The sequence below is a fragment of the Bacillus rossius genome, chromosome 1, assembly GCF_032445375.1.
Source record: "Bacillus rossius redtenbacheri isolate Brsri chromosome 1, Brsri_v3, whole genome shotgun sequence".
In the NCBI taxonomy this organism is placed as follows: domain Eukaryota; kingdom Metazoa; phylum Arthropoda; class Insecta; order Phasmatodea; family Bacillidae; genus Bacillus; species Bacillus rossius.
The window spans coordinates 255,415,919-255,428,722 of NC_086330.1; the positions used below are offsets into that span (position 1 = coordinate 255,415,919).

At 33.8% G+C, this 12,804-nt stretch overlaps 1 protein-coding gene and 1 long non-coding RNA gene across 3 annotated transcripts; one reads left to right on the forward strand and one right to left on the reverse strand.

Moving 5' to 3' along the window:
• The first annotated feature begins 2,671 nt into the window (after nucleotides 1-2,671).
• On the forward strand, nucleotides 2,672-5,546 carry LOC134527489 (putative nuclease HARBI1). Of its 2 annotated transcripts, XM_063360211.1 has the most exons (4): nucleotides 2,674-2,856; nucleotides 3,393-3,679; nucleotides 4,154-4,745; nucleotides 5,406-5,546. In XM_063360211.1, the coding sequence occupies exons 1-4, from the start codon at nucleotides 2,822-2,824 to the stop codon at nucleotides 5,413-5,415; spliced, it is 924 nt and encodes a 307-aa protein (XP_063216281.1). In that variant the 5' UTR covers nucleotides 2,674-2,821; the 3' UTR covers nucleotides 5,416-5,546. The 2 variants fall into 2 exon arrangements, with proteins under 2 accessions (XP_063216280.1, XP_063216281.1); XM_063360210.1 differs by having other exon boundaries at nucleotides 2,672-2,856; nucleotides 4,154-5,546.
• A 2,055-nt stretch (nucleotides 5,547-7,601) lies between these two features.
• LOC134527490 (uncharacterized) lies at nucleotides 7,602-12,567 on the reverse strand. Its single transcript, XR_010074201.1, has 4 exons — nucleotides 12,189-12,567; nucleotides 9,841-9,966; nucleotides 8,593-8,717; nucleotides 7,602-7,691 (listed from the first exon to the last, which is right to left on the reverse strand). It is a non-coding gene; the product is annotated as an uncharacterized LOC134527490 (long non-coding RNA).
• Nucleotides 12,568-12,804: the final 237 nt, after the last annotated feature.

The window sequence follows — 12,804 nt, forward strand, 5'->3', positions numbered from 1 at the left end:
ACGATGTTGCCACGAAGCTGTTACTTTGAATTACTCGCAGGAGTGTGTTCTTTAAGGAGCACCAGTCCTGTATAACGTACGCAGTGTTTTTGACAATTTTTTTTACACTTCCTTCTCTGAGACGTGTGAGGTAATGAATCGTCATGTTCTAATCACTATAAAATGGAAACCAGACGATGTTGCCACGAAGCTGATACTTTGTATTACTCGCAGGAGTGTGTTCTTTAAGGAGCACTAGTCCTGTATAACGTACGCAGTGTTTTTGACAATTTTTTAACACTTCGTTCTCTGAGATGTGTATGGTTATAAATGGTAAGTTCGAAACATTATAAAATGAAAACCATACGATGTTGCCACGAAGCTGATACTTTGTATTACTCGCAGGAGTGTGTTCTTTAAGGAGCACTAGTCCTGTATAACGTACGCAGTCTTTTTGACATTTTTTATCACTTCTTTCTCTGAGATGTGTATGGTTATAAATGGTAAGTTCGAAACATTATAAAATGAAAACCAGAATATGTTGCCACGAAGCTGATACTTTGAATTACTCGCAGGAGTGTGTTCTTTAAGGAGCACTATTCCTGTATAACGTACGCAGTGTTTTTGACATTTTTTTAACACTTCGTTCTCTGAGATGTGTATTGTTATAAATGGTAAGTTCGAAACATTATAAAATGAAAACCAGACGATGTTGCCACGAAGCTGATACTTTGAATTACTCGCAGGAGTGTGTTCTTTAAGGAGCACTAGTCCTGTATAACGTACGCAGTGTTTTTGACATTTTTTTAACACTTCGTTCTCTGAGATGTGTATGGTTATACGGTATATGGTAAGTTCGAAACACTATAAAATGGATACCAGTCGATGTTGCCACGAAGCTGATACTTTGAATTACTCGCAGGAGTGTGTTCTTTAAGGAGCACTAGTACTGTATAACGTACGTTTTGTTTTTGAGAATTTTTTTACACTTCGAACAATGAGTACAGTATGTTAATAAATTGTCAAGTTCTAAACACTATAAAATGGAAACCAGATGATGTTGCCACGAAGCTGATACTTTGCATTACTCGCTGGAGTGTGTTCTTTAAGGAGCACTAGTCTTGTATAACGTACGTAGTGTTTTTGGCATTCGTTTAGCATTTCGAACTCTGAGATGTGTATGGTTATAAATGGTCAAGTACGAAGCACTATAAAATGGAAACCAGACGATGTTGCCACGAAGCTGATACTTTGAATTACTCGCAGTATTGTGTTCTTTAAGGAGCACTACTCCTGTATAACGTACGTAGTTTTTTTTAAATATTTATAGCACTATGAACTTTCAGATTTTGAGGTTATGAATGGTCAGGTTAGAAACACTTAATAATTTAAACCATATGATTTTGCTAAGAAGATGCTACTTTGCATTAATCGACGCATTGTGTTCTTAAAAAAGCACTATTTTTTTTATTACATACTTAATTGTTAATAAAAAAATCATTTTCACTTAGTCCCTTGTTGCATTAACTTCCTACACATTATTTTCGCCATGTACGATAATTACGGTACGATTTTCGATTCGAAGCTGGGCTTCGAAGCTAACTTATCCTCAGTAGTGATGGGCAGAACGGTTCTTTTGACCGAACCGGTACTTTCGGATCAGTTCCGTGAAAGATTCGTTCATCTCGGTCATTTCGTTCTTTTCTGTGAATAGGATCTGGCTCTTTTATCAGGTGACGTAACTCGTTCATCCTTTAGAGTATTGGCTACGTGTTTGCTTCCAGCCTCCCCTCGTTATCGCATGACCCGATAACGAGAGGAGGCTGGATCGCGTGGGTGGTTATCTTTATCTACTCTGCATGGGTAAATGAAATTTCAAACGTCTAGTTGTATACTGACTGTTATAAAATTATTGACTGTTGATCGCTGCAAATGCTTCATGCAGTGATTCTATATAATACGGGAGCATTAAATCTAAGAATGTTAGGTACGAAAGTGATCTTTCTTAACTTTAATTTGTAATCGCACTATTATAGCTAGTACTTGAACATTGCTTTTCGTAGCCAGTGAATCACAGTTGCGTATATGAAACAAGATTATTTATATTGTATTACTTTTTAAGTTACAAATATTAATATACAGGCTATTTACACTCTAGAGAGAGTAAAGTGTTTACATGTAGACCAACACATTTAGAGAAAAAAAGACAAAAATTGAATACTACTACTGCGATTCAGTATGAAGAGAGAAAAATGAAGTAGGTACATTAATTAACACCTAAATGGTAAGTGTGAACATTTGTAGTTACTTTCCCTGTTATTTTTAATTCATGTTTTTTTTTTCCCCAAATTTGTGTATGTGAATGTGAAAACGCAATTTTAAACCACTACTTAACAGTTGACATTTTCAGGTATAGATACTTTTCATGTTACCCTATTTTATTTGATCAGTTATCGTTTGCTCTTATGAACATGCTCACGCTGTGATTACTAATTCTTCAGACTCCTGACGTCATGAATCATTTCACGAACGAATCAGACCGGGCGCGTGGCCGGTTCTCTCATCTCGTTCTCTCGTTCTCTCCGCGTTTTCGTTCTTCCGAATCTTTCAAGGTACCGGCTCTCAAAGAGCCGGTTGGTTCTCTCGTTCTCTCCGCATTTTCGTTCTACCGAATCTTTCAAGGTACCGGCTCTCAAAGAGCCGGTTCTTTACATCGCGAACGAATCGCAAGATTTCGTTCTCTCAAAGATTCGTTCTTTTTGAACGAATCGTTAACGAACGACCCATCACTAATCCTCAGTATTTCCGTCTGTCGAAACAGTCTGCACATAGACTTCTGGAAATGATTGAGGCTCATCTGGAATATCCGTCTGACAGGTAGGGTTAGAAAAAATTACGTCTAGGTTTATGTGATTCTGCCACATTCTTTTATTTGGCATGTATTGTGAAATTACATCAAACCATTATATGCCTATTCCCTTTTATATAGGCCTAACCTAACCAAAAAAAAGTTTGGTTACATTCATGTTAATCTTTAAAAACGGTTTTGATAATGGTGTGTTAATAACGTGTAGTAAAAGTATTTGACAGGCTTATATTACAAACTGCCACTGTTGAAATTTACTATGTATATTTGTAAAATTATGTTGGCCAAGGTCTGTGGGCTTTACCTATGCTCTAGCTGTTGTTGACTGATGAAACTCAACAGTTGTTTTATCCTACACTGTACTTTCTAGCTTCACTTTGCTGGCTTTAGTTATTATTTAATACAGATGTTTGGCCTCCTTGTTCTACATTACCCTTACTAGATGTAACCTAGCATTAAACATATTTCTTACATTTTTTTTTTTGTAAAAACCTGGAATATGAATAACTACAGTTGAAGTAATAGGTTGTGGTCATTTTCTCTTTAGGAACATGTCTGTATCACCTATGCAGCAGTTGCTAGCTACATTGAGATACTATGCAACAGGATGCCATCAGCTAAGTACTGGAGATTATGCTGGTTTCAGCAAAAGCACAGCACACAGAATTATCCACAGAGTTAGCTGTGCTGTAGCTTCGCTTCGTCCAAACTTCATACATTTTCCAGAAACACCACAAGAAGTTCACATTGCTCAGATGGACTTCTATAATATTGCACGCTTTCCCAAAGTCATTGGTGCAATGGATTGCACTCATGTGAGATTACAGTCCCCAGGTAAGTTTATTAATAATAACAATGATAATAATAAATTATTTATTTATCTTTGGTTCTGTGAATCCCATATGGAGACGAGTGCTGCGGAATATAGAACAAGTCATGTGTACAAATATATACATATATACATGCAGATATCAGGAATACAATACAATACAGTATAAGAATATATAATATAATTATTTTACACACCAAAATGCATACACACACTTTTATGTAAACAGCGTATACCATTCAACATTCACCTCTTATTAATCCAGAGTTCTTTGTAATACTCAAGTAGGCAAGGACACATAATATGCATATTTGACTAACTTGAATTATGAAAATCACAAAATTCTGTGCAAAGTTACTATCATTTGAGTAGGTTAAAGGATTGAGTGCAGCTGATTTTTCATCAAATATGTTATTTAGCATAAAATGTAATGCCAACATTAATGAATAGTAATGATAGCCTAATTATCTGCGTTGCAGGAGGAGACAATGCAGAAATGTTTCGAAACAGGAAAGGCTACTTCTCCTTGAATGTTCAAGCAATATGCGATGCAAAACTTCAGTTTACAGATATTGTTGCAAGATGGCCTGGCTCAACACATGATAGCACAATTTTCAGCAATTGCTACAGGAGGGCTATGTTTGAAAATGGCAGATACAATGATTGTGTATTGCTCGTAGATTCAGGATATGCCTGCAAATCATACATGATGACCCCACTTGAGAGCCCAGATAGTCCACAGGAACATCTGTACAATGAATCTCAGATTAGAACACGAAATCCTGTGGAGAGGTTGTTTGGGTGTTGGAAACGAAGGTTCCCCGTTTTAGCATTGGGTTTTCAAATACAACTGGAAAACACATTTCCTATAATAGTGGCAACAGCTGTAATACATAATCTCTTGCGGCAAGCTGGGGAAGAATTACCACCAGATGACCCTGATGTTAATTTACCCAAACCGTGGGATGAATTATTAGAAGAAGGGAATGATGAACAAAATGTCAACAACAATGCAAGACATGCAAGAAATGATGCTAAGAGGCGTACTTTGATTGACAACTACTTCAGAAGGTATCCTAAATATTACCATTCATGTTACGATGTTCTGGATTTTGTGGTACTTTTGAAATGTTACATTGTAGGCCTGTTAGTTTCTACATATAGAGTTGTTGTCTGTACTTACCAAAAGTAATATTTTATGTCAGGAACAATTGTAAGGTTTACAAATTACACATTTACCATTCATTATCAAATATTAAGTTCGTAATCCATTTACTGTTCACAATTGCTAATTTTCATTTTGATATCACCATACAGTTCATTCACAATAAATTAACACTTCATCAAACTCCCACAAAGTTAAATTTATCGGCCACCTGCAAACAGGACATTTACGCATGGCTGCTATATTTTATTTGTAAAATATTACGTTAAATAATAATGGCTTGTTAAAATGTTAAACAATTGTAAAGTGACCATGAATAGACTCCTAGACACATGTATTGTCTATAATTTCAGGAAACAAAAAAAAAAAATTAAAAAAAAACTATGTTTTTAAAATGTGGTATTGTGCTTCAACTTGATGTGAAAATAACCAAGCATTTCTTAAGCCAAGACATTACTGATTTTTGTAGGTTGATATTAAATTAGAATTACTTGCCTATTAATTTGGCTTGTTATAAAACACAAATTTGATTGCATAAACTGATTGGTTTTTTTTTTGTGTTCTAGCTTGTTGTAAGTGCATCCCAAGGCTGAAGTGAACATATAAACTAACTGGATTTGTTTTATGCAAGTTAGTTTAATTATTGAAATACTTGGAGGTTCTGAAGAAATGTATTTTAGAAAGAATAACAATTATTTACACAAAAATTAATGACTTTATTTTCCTTCTAAGCATTTTGTACAAGTATGTTGAAAGTAACACATGTGAAATGATTGCCCTGTAATAGAAAGTTAAAACTATACAAGTACATTATTTCAAGCAGAAAAAATTAATTGGAACATAAAGCAAATTTTACAACATATCAACATGCAGCACGTGTTTTTTAACCATTTTGTTTTGCATGAGCAGAAAAAAAATCTTGGTCAAATCGCTTTGAAAACAGTTTATGACAGGTAATTTTATATCCACTTAAAAATCCATGGCTATTTAATGGAATGGTGGAACTTTTTCATCTAATTTTATATTTCAGTTAAGTACTAAATTGGCAATGCAAACATTAAAAAAATTATGAATATTATTGCATTTTATTCATTGCAATATATTCTATAAAATAACTTCTTAAGTTTCAAAAATTGATTTTTATCGGGAATCAGCGATGAGTTACGTTCATAGCAAAAAAAGTAGTGGTTGACCAACAGCAGCCCTGCTGTAACAAACAAATGTTAAACTTTAAACTATTATATTTGAAAAGCCTATATCACTTTTCGGCAGGGACCGGAAAGTTACTTTTAAAAAGTAACTCAGTTACAGTTACAAATATTCCATTGGAAATGTAACCCTGTTACAACTACAAGTTACACTACTGAAAATACACCAGTTACAGTTCTGAGAAAAGTAACTGTAAGTTACTTTAACAGTTACTTTGTGAAAAACTAAAAATGTGATATGTAATATTGTTATAATTAAAAGCTAATAAAACATATTGTGTTAAGTAAAGATATGTTTACTTAAACTGAAAATTTTTAAATTACCTAGGTCTTAAATTACATTGAGTATAGTTTACACTACAAAATAATGTACATTGAGTATAGTTTACACTAAAAAAAATAATGAAATGTTCGTTCGTTCGGATCATCCTATTTTTCGCAGCACCACACAAGAAGCACTTCACAATAAGGTTATTTTGATCACTTGACCGAACTTCGAAATATTTAGAATATGAAAGCCATGGCAACGAAAGTTCTGAACTGCTTTCTCGGCTTCTCGCTTCATTAGATTCTGTCATTGCTTTCGCGCATGTGCACAGGTAGGTTAATTAATTAAACAGAACAGCAGTAAACCCGCATGTCGCAAATATTAAATAAATGACAATCAAAATACGAGCGCAGGCTAGCCAACAGCAGTTTTACAAGTACAAGAAATACCATCTCAAATAATATGCTTGTCGGGATTTTCGTTCTGGGATTGAAAAAATCAACAAATCGTTGTTCGTTCAATAAGAAATACATTTAAAAAATCTAACGCAAGAAGTAACGACAACTATCGTTACTTTAAGGCGGAAAAATGTAATTCGGTTACTGAAAACTTAATAATGCGTTACCACGATCGTTACCATAAAAAGTAACTGTTACAAATAACTTAGTTACTAGTAGTAACGCGTTACTTCCAGTCCCTGCTTTTCGGGACTAATTAACTGCAAAATTTGTCTATTGTAAAAACATATGCTAAGTAAAGGTCTATAAAATATACATAATTTAATACATGCAAATAATAGCATACAGGATAAGACATGAGTACCTCATTTTCTACATTCAACAAAGTATTTAGTTTAATAAAAAAATTGAATAACACTCTTTAAAGTTACCTATTGCAGATCATTTTGCAATTTACGCACTTGGAGTGATAAAATGGCAGTTTTCAATTTCTCTTGTTTCAAAATTTCCTGTTCCTGTAACATTTTTAAGTCAAACCATTCCTTTTGCATTTTTGATTCCTCTACAGAATGTTTTTTTTGTCATCTCAATGAGTTCTATTTTAGCGGCATGAAGGGCACTTAAATCCCCAATCTTCTGCGTATGCAAGGGTGGACGACGTCTGCTTCTCCAAGATGAAGCAGGGGCAGGTACAGATGTTCCACTGACAGGTACAGAATTTACACTAACATTTTCATTTCTACAGGGCACTGCAGCTGGTTCATCTTCAGCTTTGTCGTTTCCCATTGGACACACTGTTTGTGGCATTGGTTCCTCCAGCGTTCTTTTAGGAGTGTTCACTGGAGTCCTCAGTAGCGAGCACTTTGTTTTCCTCAGCATGGCTGGCGAATAATGTGTCCAGTTTCCATTGAGGAGAGCCTACACACAAAAATAATTAATAATACATATACAATAAGTTGCAGTGTTATCACAAAAAGTTGAATTATCTAGTTTCATTACACAATTACTAGGATAGATGCATGAGTACTCACAGGCTAGTATTTGTAGATAGGCATACATATTCAGAATTGACTATTCATATCCATGAACACATGATTGCAAGAGTTTTGCAAAGCCTGCAGAATGTCGCGCAACCGCGTGTTCACAGATATAATGTGTCATCTCCTATTATATAAGTACCAGCCTGTGAGTACTCGTGCAGCTATCCCAGTAACTGTATAGTTAGTTGCCTGGTGGCCTTTGTCTTACCAATAATCAAGTTTATGTTTTCTAATTTACACATGGACTGTACTTTATTTGTAGCTACTGTTGACATTTCTGTTTTCACAATGATAACTTATAATAGTTATGATAAGAAAAATTGTCTATGTTTCAGTAAGTTTGATTATATTTCTTCATAAAATTATTTTCTGCAATACCTAACCTTTTATATAAATACCAAATTTATATTTGTGGATGGATGTACACCAATGTCTTCAGTAAGTATTACATGATTTACTTTTATGCTTAACTAATTAGCTTTCAAATTGCCAATTACCCCCTTAAGAATTGCAAAAAAAAATATGTAAAATGCTAAACTGATAAAAATAATTCACAGGAATGAATTCTATATGCTTTCACACACCAAACATTTAACATAATGTATTAATTATAATTATACCAACTATATAAAAGTAGTAACAAAATAATATAACAAAATGTACAATATACATAATGTAAAAACTTATGTTCAATAAAACTACCTTGATTTTAAATAATCGAAAAGTGTTCCAGGTACATACTTCCTAATTGATTGAACTGTACCAACACCTGAACTTACATCTTCGCTTGACTCCACATAAGTAACATCAACAACAGTTCCAATGTCTTCATTTTTCGAGCATGTTTCTATTTGTGATTCTTGTCCACAGTCTGCATGTACAGTGTTTCCGGCTGAAGACGTGTCTGAAATAAGGACACAATTTTCAACATACACACTTATTATATTGAGAGACAGACACAGTAGGCAAAAAGTGGCAGGACTTTCAGCAATATTTTAAGTAACACAGTCACCCTTGCTCCCAGAAAATTACCTCAATGTGAGGCCTGAAAAGGTTCAGTTCTGAACTCCTGCTGAAGATCAATACTTATGGCCCATAATATTCTTTACTCAAATTGTGGGTTAAAAAGCATCAACATGTTATTACAAATATACACTAGAAATGTACAAGAAATGAATGTTTTATGAAACACAATATTGGAAAGGGCACATGCAAATTTTGGGGTTGATTTCAACAGTTAAAAAATTAACATCTTCAAAAAAAAATAAAGAACAATAAATTCCTTTCATCAGAACTATAAGATCCACAATAGTGCGTAAGGGTGGTACACAGGAAAATGTTTGAGCTAACTTCTGCCACAGTTTTTCTAAGGGTTTCAAAGAGCACATACACCATATGTTACTGTTTCACATATTTTGCCAACTTTATATATATCAGATACAAATTAATTATGCCTATGCAGTCATATAAGCTAATGTAAATATGAAAAAGTTTCTTATTGTATTTATGTTGTTCGCACCACCTTGTTTGGTTTTATTGATCTCATTTGGTGTTACTCTCTCCCCCTTCCCATTTTTAGAACATTTTGTGAAAAATGTTGTTAATTTTATTCACAGTATCCATTTCCATCTATGTACTTTTAATTGCAACACTGCCCAAAACCACCACTTTCCAATGACTGTCGAAATACTGTCATCACCATCATATTTAAAATTTCATTTATACATACACTCTAATAATCCCCATTTTGGTTTACATAGGTAGGGGCCTACTTCAATGACAATACACATACCTTGAAAATAGATCTTAGGCCCAAATCAAGACTTTCTATATGTAAATCCAGACATCATCGTTAACTAACTGTATGTATGGTCTATGTGTAGTATTTGTACATTTATAATTTAAATTACATACAGGTAATTTACTTGACAATTAATCAACAATCTTTTTATAGTGTGGCAGTTCAGGAGCCTGTGGTAGCATAATAAAATATGAATCATAATAGACTTCATTCATTTATCACTTACCCAGATGTGCTGCAATCGAATCTGTATCAAATGCATTATACATGCCTTCCACTGTGGGCCTAATCAGCTCATAAATTCAAACAAACAGTGGATCATCTTTAATTGTTTTTTTTGGTGGGCCTCCACCTGAAAAAAAAATACAAAATAAAAAAATAGTAAACTCACAAATGATAAATAGGCCTACATGACATCATATGCTCTCTTCATAGCCTATTTGTACAAGATAAAGTCAACTAAGGTACTGCATTATGCTAACCAGAATAACTACAATAATTGTGATGCATACATACAGTTGTAGTTAGCGAAAAAGGTGCAAAGTGTAAGTTTTTATTTAAAGTTTTTGAATGCTAATAGATAATATGTCAAAGATTTACATTTCCCATGCAAAGAAAAAATATAAAAAGATTTAAGTTTTCTAATGTCACTGGTAGACATATTGTATGCTAGTCACTAGTTCAGCAATACTCGCAATACAAGTTTGCTACAAGTAGAAGTGGGCTAGAAAGATTTCACTTTCGTGTACGAGAAAGATGACTTGTACTTGCTGAACTTGAAAAAACATTATGAGCTTTATAGATTAGAAAAAACAAAATAAATACTTTAACCGTAAGCCTAATACAATGATTAGTATATTACTCAAATGTCCACTAAACACAAATAGCAAATGATGGCCATCTATAGTCAAATATAGGTTGCATTAGGCTAGGATACTCTGACAAGAGCAAAGCAATTTGCAATTCATAGTTACGGTAAATATTTACTTGGGCGGTATTTCCGAAAAAAAATGTTAAAAATCCGAAAATACCTTTATATAATGCTCTTCAACTTCCTCTTTTCATTAAAAGCGGCGGAGATTAGAAATTCCAAATACTTTAGGAGATATTGAATTTTTTAATTTCTTCATATGTAGTTGAGCGGTATTTGCGAAAAAAAATGTTAAAAATCCGAAAATACCTTTATTATATGCTCTTCAACTTCCTCTTTTCATTAAAAGCGGCGGAGATTAGAAATTCCAAATACTTTAGGAGATATCGAATTTTTAAATTTCAGCACAAAACCAGCGCATTCCTGTGGTGTGCGTGGACCATTGTTTCTTGTTTACGTACGAGTATTTTTTTTATTGGATAATGATGTCACGTGATTGTTCATGATAGGCCAGAATTCAAATTAACTAATACGTGATTATTTAGTTCAATTATTGTTTAAAACGGTGTTTAATTACCGCCTCCAACTTAGGTGAGTTTTTAACGTTTCTAATTTTAAAGTCTTATTTGTTATTTTGATATTGTTGCGCAAGTAATAAGTAACAAAAAAATTTACCTCAGTTGTTACTGTACATCCTTTGTTACGGGTTTGTTAGGTAAGGTCAGTTACATTATAAATAATTTAAAAATAAGGAATAATTAAAATTAATTCACATTATTTTTAATATCACCTTAGTTTGAAAGTATTTATAATGTAACTGACCTGACCTAATCGACCATTTTAGTTTACTGTTCACCCTTTGTCCGGGTTTGTTTGGTCAGGTCAGTTACATTATAAATATTTTAAAACTAAACAGCCATTAAAATTAATTCACAAAATAATTTTTAATGTCGGCTTAGTTTGAAAGTATTAATAATGTAACTGACCTGACCTAATCAACCATTTTATTAATTACACATTCACGATTCACGTATTCACGTCTCACGAACACACGGCAAAATAACAAAAATGGCGCCGCTCGAATGGTTCCACAGGTCTTGTATTGCAAAATTAAAAAATTCGATATCTCCTAAAGTATTTGGAATTTCTTATCTCCGCCGCTTTTAATGAAAAGAGGAAGTTGAAGAGCATATCATAAAGGTATTTTCGGATTTTTAACATTTTTTTTGCAAATACCGCTCAACTCTAATGATGAAATTTAAAAATTCGATATCTCCTAACGTATTAGGAATTTCTTACCTCCGCCACTTTTAATGAAAAGAGGAAGTTGAAGAGCATAAAATAAAGGTATTTTCGGATTTTTAACATTTTTTTTTCGGAAATACCGCCCAAGTAAAAATTTACCCATAGTTACATATCCGTAGGTCAGTCGATGGTATCCCAAAGTTAAATCATACCAAAATGTAGGTTATGACAAGACGGAATCGACCTATGCAACCAACACAGAAGCCTATAAAAGTGTGTTTTGAGGGGGAAGGGGGTTCCATGCAACAGCAATAATTTAACCAGTTTCAAAAGTTTCGATATATTTTGTTGTATATACAAACTACATGTCTGATGTAGCATGTTACACACAAACATCTAGCCAAATAAAAGGCCACTGCAACCAAAACAATCAGCATGAATGCCATAAAATACCTTACCTGTGCATAACGTTTCAATTCGGTTGTCGGCATGTATCTTTCTCGTCAGTTTCTTCATGTTCTCCCACGACGATTTCAGCTGGTCTGGCATTCGGTGGTACTGATTGCAAATCGAATTGAATTCGGCAGCAATAATCTCCCATTCTTTCGCCTTCTGCTGTTGTGTGACAGCATCTGTACGACGATTTTCAATCACAGAGAAGTGTTCAGTTACCTGATCTAACAAAACTGTCTTTTCATGTGGCGAAAGATTTCGACTTCTTTGTCGCTTTTCTTTAATTGCAGCTGAAACTGCACCATTGCCATTCATATTTATTTGCGATATGACAATTTCCACGGTATTCACGGTATTACTAATTTTTTCAAAAAAAAAAATAAAAAGTTTTTTTTTAGGTTGATGCGGCCACCATAAATTACGCTCGACCAAAAGCTGCATCTACGAGAGAGGAAAAAAATACATATTCGGGTATCTCCGACCGATATTCGGGTATATTCGCTAGGTAATGGGTGTTTTTATGTGGAAGTCATTTAGAAATCTCGATTAATTTAAACTTGTTTAACGATGGTGAAACACACGTCGGAATTAAACTTACGATTATACTTCATCTAGTTTTGT

What these genes read in the sequence shown, in the direction of transcription:
- LOC134527489 (XM_063360210.1), top strand. Translation starts at nt 2,822, where the DNA reads ATGATTGAGGCTCATCTGGAATATCCGTCTGACAG. An exon ending in CTGGAATATCCGTCTGACAG is followed by an intron (nt 2,857 to 3,392) that starts GTAGGGTTAGAA and finishes TTTTCTCTTTAG; the next exon opens with GAACATGTCTGTATCACCTA. An exon ending in TGTGAGATTACAGTCCCCAG is followed by an intron (nt 3,680 to 4,153) that starts GTAAGTTTATTA and finishes TCTGCGTTGCAG; the next exon opens with GAGGAGACAATGCAGAAATG.